This window comes from Sphaerodactylus townsendi, linkage group LG10 (genome assembly GCF_021028975.2).
Source record: "Sphaerodactylus townsendi isolate TG3544 linkage group LG10, MPM_Stown_v2.3, whole genome shotgun sequence".
NCBI classification, from domain to species: Eukaryota; Metazoa; Chordata; class Lepidosauria; order Squamata; family Sphaerodactylidae; genus Sphaerodactylus; species Sphaerodactylus townsendi.
This window is the reverse complement of record NC_059434.1, coordinates 49,057,833-49,075,230: the sequence shown is the minus strand read 5'-3', so window position 1 is coordinate 49,075,230 and position 17,398 is coordinate 49,057,833. Positions and strand designations below refer to the sequence as shown.

Sequence of the window (17,398 nt, the reverse complement as noted above, 5' to 3'; positions counted from 1 at the left end):
CCCCACCAGGATTCTCCTCTCATTTGCCAGACTTTACCTCGTTTTGATCGCTGCCAGTTGGCATATTCAATATTGTGATACACCGATGGATTCAGTGACCGAAGAACTTTTGCAGACAAGGCGACAGAGGCGGGTTTTTCATTTTTGGGACTCTGCTGTGCAAAATAAATATACCCAAAGAACAGGTCATCCACAACTCTGCATGGATGTGAACGAACTGACAAGACTGAGAACCTGTGGATGCATTACCACATGCAAACATCTACATAACATTTTATAATATTATAGGACAGTAAAACAGAGAGTCAAAAGCAACAGCCAAATGTATTTTTTTTCCATCATAGTTTACAGAACAAGCATGCCAACCGAACAGAACACAATGAATCATTGCTTAGCAACCAAAATTATTTGTTTCCCTTTTCTGTTGATGCTTAATAGTTTGGCTAAAGGAGCAAACTATTTTCTCCTCAAAAGGCATATAAAACAGTGCAAGAAAAACCAGGCAATTTTACATCCTGCCAAAATCTTACATTCAGGGGAGACAATTAACTTCTGGTTCACATCTTGAAGCTTTAACACACAAATGTTTAACACACAAAGTGATAAAAATGCTTCTAAATAACTATGCCAACACCTTTCCAGGCAAAAAACAGAGATAGAGAACTTCACACTATTAAAGCTAGATACCTTCTTGACCAGAGACTTCACTCCATTCATATCAGTAGTTGTAGCCTCTTCAATTCTGTGAAAAGAAGAATAGGACAGAAGGAAATCCTGAGACAGGCATGATCACTGTTACAGTTTTCTCAAGTTATCACGCTCCATTCTAACTGCACAATGAAATGATCAATGGAATGTGGCAAATGCAAGCATTGCCATTAGACTGTTTCTTTCTAAATTGACTTTATGACTCCCCTTGAAACTCAGATGAGGAGTAATTAAATCAATTTAAAAAGAAACAATGCGAGTACTTGCATTTAAGATAATCAGACACACCAACTTCAGCAGAACTCAGATATCTACAATCCAATAAAGCTGGTTTTACTGAACTGTAGATCAGACTATTAAAACCTATCACCTATACAGAAATTATCTGGATTTCCAGCTGTCCTAGTTTACTCATTCTGCTATTATCTGAAATTAGAAAAAACCTCTTTGGAAGATCCTAGGAGACTGAAACGTTTAGAGGCATCATGAAGTCAATTTAAAAATAAATAAGATATAAAACAAAACAAAAACATTCCACACATCCATCTTAACTAAAGACAATAATGGAAAAGTTACAAGGAATCCTTCAATTCCTTAGCACAACATTTTTCCCCCAAATAAAGATTTACAAGTGAGGATGTAGTTTTGTTAAATTAACTTTGCTCATGAGGCCCATATTCTGTGAACACTTTTGACTGCACTCCTTTGCACGTACTGGACAGTAAGTCCAAGTGACCTCAATGCCCTTACTTCTAAGTAAACTTGCACAAAATGAGGTCTAAGGCTATTATAATTACTGCATCCCAAATTATGGTTTCCAGCTTAACAGCTAAAGTACCTTGTGTTTTGAAGTGAGGGAGGCAACAACCTGTATCTCACAGTCCATTCAAAATTCAGTTCTGCCAAACATTTGAAAGGCCCAGGCACATCACCATGAACTAAGATAGTATCAGTGCTCCCACTACTCAAACAGGCCCAAGGAAGAATACACCAACACAGCAATAGCAGCAAGATTGATTTTGTCAGATGCTATCATGAGGGAAAACCAAGAGTTGTTCCTTTCCATCACTAATAAGATCCTCTTAAGGGATCTTGCTGATCACTACACAAGTACACTGACGACTCATGGGATTTGAAGCTGCAAATATAAGCAGAGGCGTAGCTCCGGGGGACACACACCGGGCGTATGCCCCTGTGTTGGTGAGGCGAGGGTGTTCCGGGAGTGTGGCAGAGGCAGGATGGGGGCGTTCCGGGGTGGGGGCAGAGGACGCACTGGGCACTTTTCCCCCTTGCTACACCTCTGTATACAAGTGCTTTAAGAACCGAGACTTAAATCCCCCACACATATTCTTTTTAGTAGCAATTTAGATATATTTCTGCTCAGGGGAAGTCTTTAATGTAAAATATGAATGTACAGTAGTTTCACGGAGAAAACAAAAGATACATTTCTTTACATTAAAAAGTTTCAATTCTCATTCTGTGGCAATTGCTAGAAATCGTTGACAAGTCCCTTAAATTTGTAGACTCACTTTGTGTTTTCATCCTCTGAATCAGACTCTTCACAGCTCCCGCTACTATGCTTGGTCACATCAGTGGAGCTAAGCTCTTCCAATGTTCTACCCACATCAATACCAAATACTTTCTCATACAGCAATTCATACAGAATAGCTATTGGGGATAAAAACAAACAAGATCTATTCATCACATATATTGCAGTAATCTTTCTAGACCTACAAGATGCACATGTAAGACAGAAACAACGTGTCAGGAAGAAGAGAGATGACCTCAACAGTTTTGCAGATCGGACCACAACTAGCAATCCAAAGCACGTCGGGAACAAGAAACATCAACTGAACACAGCACCACAAGATATAACGTCGTGAGGTACAAGGCAAGGTAGAATCTTCTTCATTTACTAAAGTCAACCGCTGCTCCTCTCAGCAAGCATGTAGAAAGAGCAAGGGAAGAATGTTACCCTCTCTCTATGCATGCACTCTAGTAGCAAAACAAACACGGCAGCTGTATATAGGATCACAGCTCAGCAGGTGACATTCCTTCTGACTGATAAGAGTACAGTGCTACATAGTCTTTTTTTTAAACTAAAATGAGATTATTTTTGTAATTTAGTGAGAAAACCAGGGAAGAGAAATCTAAACAGCAAAGATTGCTTTACATAAGAACTAAACACCTGAGAAAAGAAATCAGAGTTAAACTTCCAGTAAATGCATGACCAACATTTGGCATAAGCAAGCTTCAGATATTCTTCTGCTGGCATGTACTGTAGAACAAAAACTAGATGATCTATCTTCTTAGTACACTTCAGTGTGTCTTAAAGACTTCCGATTCTCAGGTAAGCAGAAGTAATTTCAGATTTCCACAATATCTTCGGCCACAGGAGGTCTATAAAGGGCAGCTTATCAGTCTGGTAAGCTGCCCCTTCATAGACCTGCTCAAGGCAGCTTTTCCCCTTTGAATCTTCAGGAGTCAAAAATACTCATGGCTTTCATGGTTTCTTTCTGGGAGCTTTCTGGCCATCTTTCCCCTGCAGCCCTATTAAACACACGTAGAGCTCTTACTGTTTAAAGCAGTGATGGCGAACCTTTTTGAGACCGAGTGCCCAAATTGCCCAAATTGCAACCCAAAGCCCACTTATTTATCGCAAAGTGCCAACCTGGCAATTTAACCTGAATGCTGAGGTTTTAGTTTAGAAAAAACCGGTTGGCTCTCTCTTCCTCCACCCCACCTGGTCGAGCAGGGGCCAGTCTGCTCTAGCCTCCAGCAAGTCCCGTGCGCACTGCTCTGTGCCTCTCTAGCATCTCTGCCTCCTCTGTGCCCCCCCCCCCCCAGGTTGGGCAGCAGCCACCGGAGCACGGGCACCAGGCCCACCAGCCAAATCCTCCCTGCTCACCACGGTGTGTAGAAAATCACTTCCCCCCCCACACACACACACACACCCCTAGGCTGGCCTGGGCCACTGAGCACGACGTGGGCACACCACGGTAAGCAGGGAGGATTTGGCTGGCAGGCCTGGTGCCTGTGCTCCGGTGGCTGCTGCCCAACGTGGGGGGGGGGGGGGCACCAAGGAGGCAGAGATGCTAGAGAGGCACAGAGCAGTGCGCATGGGACTTGCTGGAGGCTAGAGCAGACTGGCCCCTGCTCGAGCAGGTGGGGCGGAGGAAGAGGGAGCCAGCCGTTTTTTTCTGAACTAAAACCTCAGCATTCAGGTTAAATTGCCAGGTTGGCACTTTGCGATAAATAAGTGGGGTTTGGGTTGCAATTTGGGCACTCGGTCTCAAAAAGGTTTGCCATCACTGCACTATGCCATTGCCTGCCTCCACTTCAGAACCTTGGTATCCCTTAGAGATGTCTCATCCAAAAACTAGTCGTCAGGGCTGAGAATGAGTGACTTGCTCAAGGTCACCCAGCAAGCTTCCATGGTATGAATGTGGATTTGAGCCTAGGTTTCCCAGGTCCTAGTTCAACATCTTCACCACTACACCTTGCAGGCTCTCAAGATTCGCCTCCTAAATCCAAAGAATTTAAAACGGAAAGCTCAAATAAGCTTGCAGCATACAGAATACATATAAGTAGGAACTGCTTACAGAACTGAAGAACAGAAAAGTTTAATCTATCAAAATGTTACTATTTAAACAAGCTTGCAGTCTAGCTAACCCATAAACATGCTTCTATCGTTCTGCAAAATGTGCAGAAGAGAATCATGTGCAAAACAGAATCGTACAGGAAGGCATTGTTGTAGAAGGAGCGGCATTATACTAGTTCAGCTCAGGAGCTGGCATTTATTAGGGATAAAGTTTTTCCCACACTGATGATCTTTCTGCCTTAAACAGTTAAGTTTGCACACAGTGTTCTTGTGGTTTCAAATATGTTCTACAATACCAGCATAAACATTATTTGGGTTTATTAGGAATCTTTGCTGTCAAGATTCACACGCTGTCTAAACCACTTACTGACTGAAAAGTTTATCATACTTCCGATCTTCCATGAGTTCCAATGAGAAAAGGAGTCTGTAAACTATGGTGATAATATTCATAATCTCTGATAACAGTTTTTGTAAAGAAAAATCAACCAGTTTATCTACTCCACTTATACCCCATCTTTTTCTGCAGTGGAAAACTCAAAGCAGAAATTGAATTAAAGTAAAATCAAATAAAGTAAAGCTTAAACCATTCTCCTCTCTTTCATTTTTCCTCATAACAACTCTGTGGGGTATGTGAGTGGGTATGACTCACCCAAGGTCATCCAGTAAGCTACCAAGGCAGATTGGAGATTCAAACCTGGGTTCCCTGGATGCTAGTCTGGCCTTTTAACGACACACTAGCTCTCATAACTACTCCAGTGTTCAGTTGTGCATGCAGAAGATTAACAGGTAGGACAGCTTTGGAAAACATCTTCTGTAAGCACAAGTAACCCTGGACTGTGCAGAAAACCAGTTTTCCAATCCTTGGAAAACTATTCAAGTTATACAACACAGCACTACAGCAGACTCAACTGTTCTAGCATCAAAAGTTTAAATCTTCTTAGTTAAGTGTAAGCTCATCTTTCTAGCACTGGGAACTGCTACACCAAATGCTTAAAAAAGAAGATTCAGTTGGGTGAACCATTCTGCCCTAGAATATCACAACGTTCCAAAGTAAATTGTACTTACACTGGCAAAGTGCAGCATTGACAGTATATTCTATGGGATAAACAATATCGTAGTGACTTCCATTGGAAAAGCACAACAATACCTGGAAAAGAACAGAAAAGAACAGAAGAAAACATTTTTAAGAAAATTCAGTTATAATAAACAACGGGGGGGCGGGTGTTGAACATCTCTGTCAAAGCAATACACTACTTTGGAACATGGAATTATTTCCAGCTCCCTATTTAGGAACACTTTACTGGATACAAACAAACAAAAGGATGCTAGACTGAAGTTTATTTATATGGATTTGATTAAGATTTAATTGAGGCTTGGAATGCAGTGAAGAGTTATCAAAATGAACTATTTCGGAAGGATCACTTTAAAGAAAATGCTCTCCTACATCAAAGACTCCAGGCAAATAGGAAACCAGAACAGAAGGCAACTAAGTCAGTCAGAAATTCTCTCACTAAGACTGCATTCGCCCTGACCTGGATACGCCAGGCTAGCCTGGTCTCGTCAGACCTCAGAAGTTAAATAGGGTTGACTATTCAGGGTTCATATTTAGATGGGAGACCACCATGGAATTTCAGGGTTGCTATGCAGAAGCAGGCAATGGCAAACCACCCTTGAATATCTCTTGCCCTGAAAACCATACAGTCACCATAAAACAGGGGTGACTTGATACCGCAAAAAAAGCACTCAAAGGTAATAGCTCCCCCCCAAAAGTGGCAATCCTATCAACCACTTCATTATGCTGAATAAGCAATTTTGCCAGTTCAAAATGAATATACCATGTTTACCCGAATATAAGACAGTGTCTTATATTAATTTTTGCTCCCAAAGATGCGCTATGTCTTATTTTCAGGGGATGTCTTATATTTCTGTATTCTGTTCGTCAGGCATGCTTCCAAACAAAAACTTTGCTACATCTTACTTTTGGGGGATGCCTTATATTTCACACTTCAGCAAAACCTCTACTACATCTTATTTTCCGGGGATGTCTTATATTCGGGGAAACAGGGTATATTATAGTACCACGTTCTTATTTTACATTCAGAACTAGTGTACCATTATCCACATATAAAATTATTTAGAATCACCTTTTTAAAAAACTGTGCCATTATAATAGGATTACCATGACAACCCAGTACCTCCTACCTAAACTGTACCAATTTCCACACCTTACAAATCTACGCCTGGACCCCCTACACAAGCAACCTGCACAATTACCTGGCAATGTAATATCTCCAGCACCAATAAAACCTGGAGATGTAATATCTCCAGCACCAATAAAACAAGATACAATGAGATAAACACACACTAGGATCCTTTGATTATCCTACAATTTGTTGGCCTCAGTTTTCAAGAAACATGCAGCTGTGTGCAATCCCCAAGTTGCACCCTGGCAACAGGTGAACTACAACTACTGAGAAGTATGGAGCGCACTCTGGTTAGGAAAAAATGTCCCAGGCCAAACCTTCTCAAGAACTGGCACTATTTACTATCAGTTGCAGAATTGGTTAGCTTAGAATTGACTGTACCTTATCAGGAAAGCCATTTTCAGTTACATGTGAAGGAGCAGAGTCTGGTTCTTGATATATTATAAAATCTTTCCTAGGAGAACACACAAGGGGAAAAAATTATTTAAAACGTTGACTTTAAATAACAAATTAGCAGTGATAAAGGAAAGGAAAATGGGTGCAAGCATTTATGACGGTCCTTGGAAAATTGTTTAGACTGAGCCATTGGGGTCTAACACAGGCATCTACCAAATTCTTGTACCATTTTGCCAGTAGCCCATGCCAAGAAGTATGACTTGGCAATGTCTACCAGCCCTTCACGTCTAGCTCATCTATATTTCCATGCCTATATTTCTACTAAACCCCTATCTATCCTTCTGTATAAATCCTACAATTCTTGAATAATCGGCTTTCATATTTTTATATTTCCAAACATCCAATCATTTTAAAAAAATGTTTACTGCAGCATGTACTGGATCCTAAGACTTCTTCAGCAAGGAGAAGGATATTTCTACAAAAATGAAGGGGGGATTCCACTATTTACTTCCATTTGGAGTCTCCCACCCCCGAAGTAAAATCTCACACTGTTCCCAAGAGCACACAAAACCCTTCCCCCAGGATGTTCATGTATGAACAACTACTGTATCCCATAGCCTTCACTGTGATAGGCCAATGGCCCTGCTATTCTCTCCTCATCCTCAAAATACACACACACAAACAAGCACTGGCAAGACAAAGAGGGTGGTTAGGGTCTTGTTTAACCTGTGTGGCAGCTTGGGCAAAGTGAACTGATGTTTACATCAGATTTATACACACAAGGGCTGTGGATCTCTATTTTGCCAATTCTTTGCCCACCATCTTCATGTTAAACTCAGGGTTGACTTCCTTAAAGAAGGCATTATAATTTAGGGCCTATCAAAACAGTTATCAAAGGAAGTGAGGAATGTTTAGACACACTGTCTGATGCACATAGACAAAAGGCCATAAAGGGCTTTGAAGGTCAGCACTAGCCTCTCAAACAAGACCAGAAGATAACAACAATTAGTCCTGGTAGCTGCTGTAATACAGATAAGCATGTGCTTATGCCATCTGAGCCAGACTGTACATCATCATCACTCAATACTAGGAATATTATTCAACCTAAATCTGAAAAGACCCCTATGCCCCATTCTGCTAGCCTGGATAATGTGTCAGCCCAAAGTTCAGAAAACATGATAAACCATGCTATTGTACCTAAATATATTAACACATCAAGTATACCCAGTTAGTGTCAAATATACTTTTTACAGATTATATATTTTCAGTGGTAGTTTAACAGACTAGAATTAGACCTTCTCTCCAACAATCTAACTGCTGTGTTTTTTAAAAACAAAAACAGCAGTTAGATTGTTGGAGGGAAGGTCTAATTTCTTTGGAACAACTTTCTTCCAAATATATACAGACAGAGTTGGGATTAAAATTTCATCCTTCAAAGCAGATTTTTCCTGTGGGGGCCTCCATATTGGTCTACCATTCATGAGTTCTGTTTTTTTAGCAAGCTCAAGTTCACCTTCACATTGACTCTTGTGAATATATCAAAGATTTCTTACTTGTACATAAGAGAAAGGGCACTTATTTCCACTTGTCCGACCCATTCCTGCATCAAAAGGAAGAAAAAGACATGCAGTAAAATAAATTGCTATGCAAGAACAAATGCAGCACAACTAACATGCAGCACAACAAATACAGCCCAACTAACATCTCCATTATTGTTCACAAGCATGAATGATGGTTCCTCAGCAACACACATCTGCATACACAAACTACCCATATCACCAATATTATCATCTCTCACATAATGTGTGTTCCCAATGCCCATCTTTCATAGCAGTAAAGGATCTGGATGTGTCTAGCTCTCTTAAAATATATTTGAAAGAACTCTTTTAATCAGTGGCCTACAGCAAGATACAGCAACAATGCCACTAAAATGCATTGGGCAATTCACATGCAATAAAAAAATTACTACTTTTTAGAACCATTTCCGTCTCTCCCTTTTTGTTTTCCATAAGCAGGAACAACTAGTACAGGAGAGGAAATAGAATCCCCACATTCCACCTTGCAGAGACTTCAAAGTTATTTGTAGCTCACAATAAAAACTTGTAGCTATTGCCTATAGATCTTTTTACCAATTCTGTCATCACCCCCCTTCCCCCCCATACAGAATATCATTTTCAGCAGGACTTAGACAGCAACTCATGAGTAGCAGAAAAATGCCAGACATACTCGTACAGGTTTCAGGTTCAACTGTCAGAAGTCTTTTTGCCAAGCTACAAACCACACAGACTATACCAAATTACTACAGGTATCTCTTGAAGTGTTCATAAACTTAATCCAACAATACATACCTGTGGATTTTCAAGACTTTTCAAATATTCTTCAAACGGTCCCTCTATAAACTTTAAAGCATAACAAGAAAAGTTTTTATTAGGAGCATTGTGACACAAGGACTGTGCTTAATGTCCACAATGAGACAAGTCACAGTTCAAGTATGCCCACAACCAACACCTGATCTGTAAATCCTAATCTAACCTCCAATTCGAGGGACTTTCTTTCTTCTCACCAAGTGATGCGCTCTGAGCCTTATTTTCCTACATCATATATTTCAGAGGTGTGTCCTGCCATCAAAAGCGAATATCAGGGCTAAGACCCAGTTGAGCCCCAGCACAAAATAAGCACTGCCTACAGATCCAAGTCTTCAATAACTTATTCACTTCAGCATAATTTTGTGGCTATGTTGCATTTATATGGCACTCAGTGGTCAAAGGGCTTCACACAGATGATCTTGTGAGTTTGCAGCAGCGGCATAACTTGAACCAGGAATCTCCTGGATCACAGTTCTTCCTCTTAGCACCTATATTCACGGTTAGAAAAATCACCTGCCACAGTAAAAAATTTCTCTCTCATGCAAAGAATAAATTGCAGCATTATCAGTGCTGCACAAAAACACATTGGCACACTGTTCCTAACCTTTTCTCTCAACTCAGCCACATCTGAATGGCAAAAATAAATATAATGCAATTATTCTACAGAATAAATTACATGCATTAACAGTCAATTTGCATACAGGGGAAATGGGCACAGGCATGCTGGCCCCACCCTCTGGCTATATATGATTGTGGAGTCATAAGTTCAGAATCTCCATGCTCAGGTAGTCTGTGCATATGGGCTCCACCCTGACCTGGAAATCCTAATCTAACTCCCAATTTGAATGGACTTCCCTTCTGCTTACCCGGTAGGGAGGAAGATGATCACTAAGGAACACTAGAGAAAGCAACATTCCACATCATAAGGCAGTGCCCCATACTAATGAGTCAGCCATTATGCATTGGTGGGGTGAAATGGGCAAGGCAGGCATGCTGATGGCCACTTCCTCTCTCAACGTGCTGAAATATATTCACGTAATAATGTCATTCATAGTGGGTTCTAGTCTCTAGACTTCAACTCAATGTGTAAACAATGTTACAGAACCTCTGAGGGCCATCCTATTATGGACCAAGGCTGAATCATAGCCAAACACACATGATGTGTAGTCTGGCTGTATCCCAAATACTGCCACAGCTTGTCAGCAGCAATCTCCAGAAATCACTGTAGCTTAGGATAATGCCACTAGGACTGGGGAAATGGCTGCTAGAAAGTCGACGTATCTAGGGCATATCAAGCCCCACCTGCCTGATATGTGCACCCTCATGCAACTGCAAATGGGCAACTGGCTGACATGGATCAGACTGGGCAAAAGAGCCCTGGGCTTATGAGCCAAGCTTAGGTCAGGTCTTGGAACTTAAGCAAATCCCAGTGGTACATTCCAGTGATGTGTCCACTAAATAAACAAACACACATGTACAACATGCAGCTCTCCATTGCAAAGTTACGCAAACACAACTTCCAGTCACTTCCACAGCAGGGTCAATTGCTTAGTTTATGCATGCAGGAGAACAAGGTAGAGCACACAACCACTGCAGGCAGTCGATTTTAGTTCTGAATTCTCCATTATATAAGAACTGCATGTAAATAGCAAACTACCACAGCAAGAAGAAAAGCTTCGCTTCTCTCCTCATCTCTTGTGTTTATCATTTGCAGAAAGTTTCTAATACATCTGGGAACCTTCCAAAATGTGATCCCCCATCTGGTCTCTAAAGTGGTACATACAATCCATTCTATCACACACACACCCCGTCAGCTTGGAGGTGCATGCCCCAGACCTGACTTCAATACATACGTGAATGGGTGGCAACTCAGTGTGAATGAGACTGTGTGGCAAGTACCAAGTCCCATGAGGGACAGAGAGACCTGCTTCTACCTCAGCTAGTTTCACATTTAAATTCAGCTTGAAAAAGGAAATGCCAAGCAAGAAGGAAAACACACAAGCAAGTTGCTTGATGGCAGTGTCACAGTGGGTGGATAAGAAGCCATCCTGTGGAAGCATTATTAGAGTGACCAATACTAACAAAGCCAAAAACTCATACCGAAAGAAAAAAAGGACAGCAAACAACTGATGCAATGAGACTGGAGAGCCCCAAAGAAGCAAGAGAACAGATGTGGAGTAGGGAAGATGTAGAATGAAGGCAACAGCCGCTCTGAAACCACCACAGCACTTCCATGCTGTGATACTTCCATGTAGATACTTCCATGATCTGGAAACAGAAGGCACCATTTCTCCTCCCCTCAACAAAAGAGGTCTTTTAAGATATCAGAGGCCAACAGTGACTTAACCCAGGGCAGTGAAATAATCCATTAATTTTAACTTTGCCCTCAGTCAGCAACTAGTGGAAGAACAGGAGATAAGCGAAAGCAGGGACCTATCACATTCGCAAAGCATTATAGTAAGAATTAGCCTGGGCCATGATGACCATTCATAAGGCAACAGTGCTTACTTACTGCTTCAAACTTCTCTCTGTTTTTCCGCAGATAGTTTATGCAAGACATCCTAATGGCAATATGCTGAGACTGGGAGTGGAAAACCTGGAGGAGATTGTAAAAATATAGGAAGAGTGTCAGGGCAATTGCTTCAAACACAAAGTTTCAAAAGCTACACACGGACGCATAATAAAAGGCAAGGATGCTACTGAGCTTCATACTTGGTCATGTACATACATGCATCTGCTCAGCCAAATACATCTTATCAGTGATAAATCAGTGGGCAACTATGCTTGCAAGAGTGAAACACAGCCCAGCACTGGGAATGGAGACACTTTTAACACTCCAATTCTAATGGGCTGAATGGCATTCAAAGTAGAGTTCAAAGGTTAGCACTGATGGCAAAACAACATTAACATTTGCATTAGTTATCATATCATCAACAATAGCATCACTAAACATAAGAACTCAAAGCAAATATTCTCCCAAGAATTCACAATAAATCAAATATTAAATACCCATTTAAATGAGACTCAACCCTTTACTCAAAAGTAGTCTTGCTCTAGCTTAACAGCAGTCTCTCCCATCAAAACACTTTAACTTCAAAACACTCAGCAATGGCAACCAAACTGTTTCTAAATAATAACATCTCTAGTGATTTTGAGGTTTTTCTTTATAAAAAGTGATAGTGTTCCCCCGTTGACTGAAGAACAGACTTGAAGAACAGCCTGGTAAGTTTTCCAGGTTTTCCACTTGCCCTGGCACACCTTCGATGGGCTTGTGCTTGCTCTTTACTCAGGATGAGAGACTCCATGGTTAAGATACAGCAAGAGTACTTTTGACCAAAGGAATGAATCTTATTTACAGGAGTATTTAATATTTGATTTATTGTGAATACTTGGGAGAATCTGCGTTTCAAGTTCTTATTAGCTGCATTTCCTTTTTCAAGCCTGATTTAAATGTGATTTGTTGTGCATACTTGGGAGAATCTGCAGAGGCGTAGCAAGGGGGAAAAGCGCCCAGTGCATGGGTGAGTCCTCTGCCCCTGTAACACCCTTGCCACACCCCCACAGGGGCATGTGCCCGGTGTGTCACGCACCCCCTTTGGAGCTACACCTCTGAGAATCTGTGTTTTGAGTTTTTATGATTAATGGTACTATTTCTGATGTACATCATTTTCTGCACCTATCCCTTATCTGTGCAGTATTTTTAACAGTACCAGCGTAGTTTTTGCAGCCAAACCCAGAATTTACTTCATTTTTAATCTCTATGCATTATAGAATCAGCAAAACACTTGACACATATCTTCCTGCCATCCTTACAACAACCTTCAAAGTTGGGTGAGTATTATTCCACGCTGCAGATGAGGGAGAATGGACACTCCATGTGGAAATCCTTAAGAAATCTCTCCATGAGCTACTACCAGGGATCCCAAAAAGTGTTCGGCCTCTTAAGCTTACCATAACCTAGGCCTCAGCAAAAAGTTTGAGGATTCAAGTTTGTTTTCTAAGAATCACTCGGCCAGCTGACCAAAGCGAAATAATTGACATCGTCAAGCTCCTGCCATTTAAGTCAAAGTATTGTTAGATCTTTAACCTTGAAACAATAAACAGACTCTATATTGTTGATCAGCAGTGTTTATTGATAGGCATCGAAGCACCCAGCTTGCCAAAGCCAGTTCTGGAGAACCTTTATTCGGAAGTTAATCCCCCCCCCCTTTCCACAAAGAATGTGAAAAGAGTTATTTCAGAGCTGAGGCATCCCAAGGTCAGCAATAGATAGATAAAGCCACCTGGCCTCCTGCCCCCACAGGACAATGGAAAAATCCCGTTTCGTGTTTCCCAAGAAACTAAAAGTGCCAGGGCTAAGCCTAGTTATCTACTCAGAGTGTGAAGCCATAAAGCAAAGATCAAGGAAAGAATGTCTCAATACAACAGTGGTAACATATAGCAGGCTGGTGAGATATATCTTGTAACAACTACTTTGAGTTAAGAATGCATCATAATCAACTACATACAACCCCCCTGACAAGTATCCAGGCACCACGTGCAGTTCGCACATTCGGGATCTGCGGAGGCGCTGAGTCATTCAAGCTACAGGAAGCAAAGCCCGAACTTCAAGGCAGCCCTCGGGGCATTCATTCCGCCGGCCCTGTCCTCTCGACCCGGTTCTAACTGCAGCTTCAACTCCACGCTCTACAAGTGCGCTGGCCAAATGAAGCCCAGTGTAGAGTTTCCTGTGCTCAGGGCTTCAGAGTAGACCAGTGCGTAATGCGCACCACTCCTCCCTTGTAACCTCCGTCTTACTTTCTCCTTCCTCCACCAGCTTTAAAAAGCCCGTTTCTGCACTCCCCGAATGCGATCCGTGGAAACAGTCGCGCCAACAAGCGGCGCACAGGCAAGCGAGGCGGACCCAAAATGGGAGCCAGGTCGCTTCGGACGCCAAAGCAAGCGGAACAATATCAGACGGACGGAGGGAGCTTTGTTTCCCTAGAAACCAGAAAAATGTGTCTAGCAGAAGCCCAGCCCCGCAAGTTCCTGCAAGAAACTAACATTGGGAAGGGCTGGAGAGGTTGGTTTCCACGCCGAGTCTCTTCCCCGGGTCGGCCTCTTCTCCAAGGTGACTACACCCTAACTGCCTGCGTTAGGGTTTGGCACAGCAAAAGGCATCGCTTTAAAGCAAAACATCAGGAAACTTCCGAAATCGCCTTGCCAAATCCCTTGCACCTTGAGACACAGGGAGCCCCCGGCGGGCAAAATCCGGAGGGGGATGGGGTTCCGAAGCAAGAGGGCCTCTGCCCCGTCGCGCAACTTCTTGCTATAGGGCGCTTTGCACGCTGTCTGTTTCCCTACCTTTATTCCCCCCAAGGGCGCATGGTGGAACACCTCCCCCCCCCCCCTTCACTCTCCTTTGCTTAAAAGCACGAGTTACCTGCTCCGCCACAGCTCGGAAGAGGCAGGATCCGTCCTTCGCCACCCGCTTGCGGTACAATCCCTGAGATCGCAAGGAGGTGTCCATAGCCGAGTTGGCGGGAGGCTCCGCGCCGTCGCACGGGTAGTGCTGCTCCTCTCCGCCGCCTGGCTTCGCAGCAGCCTCCATGTTTATTTATTGCTTCAGGTTGGCAAGAAAGCGCATCTCTTCCACTAGCCCCACATGGTGTTCAAAAGACAGAGGGGGAAGGTGAAGGAAACCACTCGAATGAGCTCCCGGGGGAGAGGCGGGGATGCAACGACCCAGGCGGTGGCGGCTGGCGCAGCGGGAACCGAACTCGCGCTTGCAGGTCGCATGTGGGATTCCTGCAAGAGGCTCCACTTTTACCCCACGAGCCGGTAGCGGGTGCTGTCGTTTGGCCTGGCTAGAGCTCCTGCTTCCGCGAAGCCTCAGCGCTTCTTCCTTCCCAATGCGGTGTCTTCTTGACGTCTGCTTTTGCGCACCGGGCGGAAACAAAAGAGAAACGAAACGTGGTTGTTTCCACTGAAACGGGCATCCGAAAGTTTGTTTTCACTTTCAGACCAAGCCGACCGCCAAAGTGCTCCTGGGAGTTGTAGTTGGGCGGCCACAGGAAGTGAGAGTTCTGGGAGGGGAGGAGAAGAAAGGGTTGGCAGGAAATGTCCCCTCCCCAGTATTGCGCCCTGCGTTTCAACGTGCCGAAGGGGTGTGTAGTCAGTGCGCTGTTTGCATAGCAACTATGCGGAACTTTTTAAAAAGTATGTCTAAATGTATGCGCTTCCCTTTCAAGGTCAGCAGCATCTGTATGCTGAGTCCGCCTGCAAGCAGCCGCACATACCTTCAACTCTGGGAGTCTCATTTAGGCGTTTATTTAAGTCATTGGAAGTGCCTTTCTCACTGAGACTCCCAAGAATATTATACAGTGCAAGTCTCATACGAGCAACAGGATGGGACATCCAGTAAACAATACAATACCGTTTGGATTGCACAAATTTGAAAGAGTGCTGAAACAAATAAATGGTACAGAAATTAGAATTTGGATGGGCAACCTCCAAGGACTGCTAGAGTTGTGATAGGCAGGCAACGGCAAACCACTTCTGAACGTCTTTTGTCTTGAAAACCTTTTGGGATTGCGACAAGTTAGCTGTGACTTGATGGCACATGTGCATTCACACACAAGGAGTTTTGATACAGAGGAACATTCCAAAGTGTTACCCTCTACATGCCATTTAAAATGGTGCCTTCTGCTTCACTGCCTCATTCCCCTGCTTGTATGAACCCAGACTTGCTGGAAACAGGTTTAGTTTTGCATCCTGGTGTAAATCTTAAGAGGCAGCTGAATTTGCCTCAGATTCAAGCTTCAGACTTGTGGGGATCTCAAGATCAAGGAAAAGGTTAGCCAGCCTTCTAGCCTCACACTTTCAAGCCTTTGTTAAATTTCTTAAAATCACAATCACTTAACACTTAAGATCACAAACATTTGAAGCTGCTTCATTTTGTAGGAGAAACTCAAATGTACAGTAACAGTGAATAGCGCAACAGAACATATAAGGATGCTGTTATGCTCAGAAAGTTTAGATCTGGAGGCACTTTGGACCTCTAAACCTTTGGAGCCTAACAACAAGAATATGAACAGAATTATTTGGAAACCCGGATAATAAGGGATACTTCTAAAATACTTTTTTGGGGGGATAGTGTTTATACTTAGGTTTATTAATGTGTCTTTAAGACTTGGTCTAAATCCAAAACTGGATCTAATGATCTAGGGTAGAGGAATCCCAACCTCTTTGAACCTGTGGCTGCCTTTGGAATTATGACACAGGGTGGTAGCCACAAGAGGCAGAACTAACCAAAAAATGTGAGGAAGTGATGTCATACATAGGTCTAAGAGTACATCTGCAACATTTCAAGCAGAAGCTATGAATGCTTTTAAAAATGAATATATTGTTTAAAACTATTTTCTTGCATACACTTACCTTCAGTTTCTCAGTGAAGATCCTTGTGCTGTAGTGGCAGGTCCTGCTGACACAACTTTTAAAATATCTTACAGCCAATCAAATATCTAGTCGCAAATCAGAAGTCCTTCTGGGCAAAAACCCTACCTAGCCCTTCCCACTTTCTAATAAATACTTGGTGGGCACCTGAAAAAATGTTGGCAGGTGACACATTGGGATCCCTGGTCTAGCCTCCATTCTCCCAAAGCATATCTATTACAAAGGTTATACAAGCAGACTTTACCAGTGGGTGGTGCTGCTGCACGTTTGAGTATTTTGACTGGTTGCATATTGTTTCTACTTGTTATTCTGGTGGCAGATGACTGTTTAGCTGCCTGTAAGTCTTGTTTTGCAGGCTATGCCATAGATAACTTGAAAATATTTGTTGAAGTTAATTCTCTTGAACAAGTTTTACAATATTCGATCTGAAAACAAAGGAAGAGGCAAAGCAGAATTACTAAAAGGCCATGTTTCTCCATTGTCTCCACATACCCACTGAAGCTGCAATGGCAGCTGAGGCTGCCAGTGTCCATCCTTTTCCATCTCGGTTGGGCCTGATTTTCGGATACCACCACAGGCCCTCCCGCTTCCCTCCCTTTCTTTTTAGCCTTTGGATCGGGCACCGATTGTATGAAACTGCTGCTTAAATTGTAAATTTTAAATGCTAAATTTAAATTCTGATTTTAAAC

At 42.6% G+C, this 17,398-nt stretch overlaps 1 protein-coding gene across 3 annotated transcripts in view; it reads right to left on the bottom strand.

Moving 5' to 3' along the window:
• Window positions 1–15,311, bottom strand: part of OTUD4 (OTU deubiquitinase 4) — a 29,247-nt gene extending 13,936 nt beyond the window's left edge. The window contains exons 1-9 of one of the 3 annotated variants that reach the window (XM_048508903.1): window positions 14,698–15,311; window positions 11,788–11,871; window positions 9,258–9,308; window positions 8,463–8,509; window positions 6,895–6,967; window positions 5,375–5,456; window positions 2,238–2,376; window positions 688–742; window positions 38–155 (exon numbers count right to left, since the gene is read on the bottom strand). In XM_048508903.1, the coding sequence (XP_048364860.1) occupies window positions 38–155; window positions 688–742; window positions 2,238–2,376; window positions 5,375–5,456; window positions 6,895–6,967; window positions 8,463–8,509; window positions 9,258–9,308; window positions 11,788–11,871; window positions 14,698–14,865 (817 nt within the window). In that variant the 5' untranslated portion in view covers window positions 14,866–15,311. Of the gene's footprint in view, window positions 1–37; window positions 156–687; window positions 743–2,237; window positions 2,377–5,374; window positions 5,457–6,894; window positions 6,968–8,462; window positions 8,510–9,257; window positions 9,309–11,787; window positions 11,872–14,072; window positions 14,117–14,697 lie in introns of those variants that run through there. The other 2 variants (XM_048508904.1, XM_048508905.1) reach the window with 2 other exon arrangements.
• Between the last annotated feature and the right edge of the window lie 2,087 nt (window positions 15,312–17,398).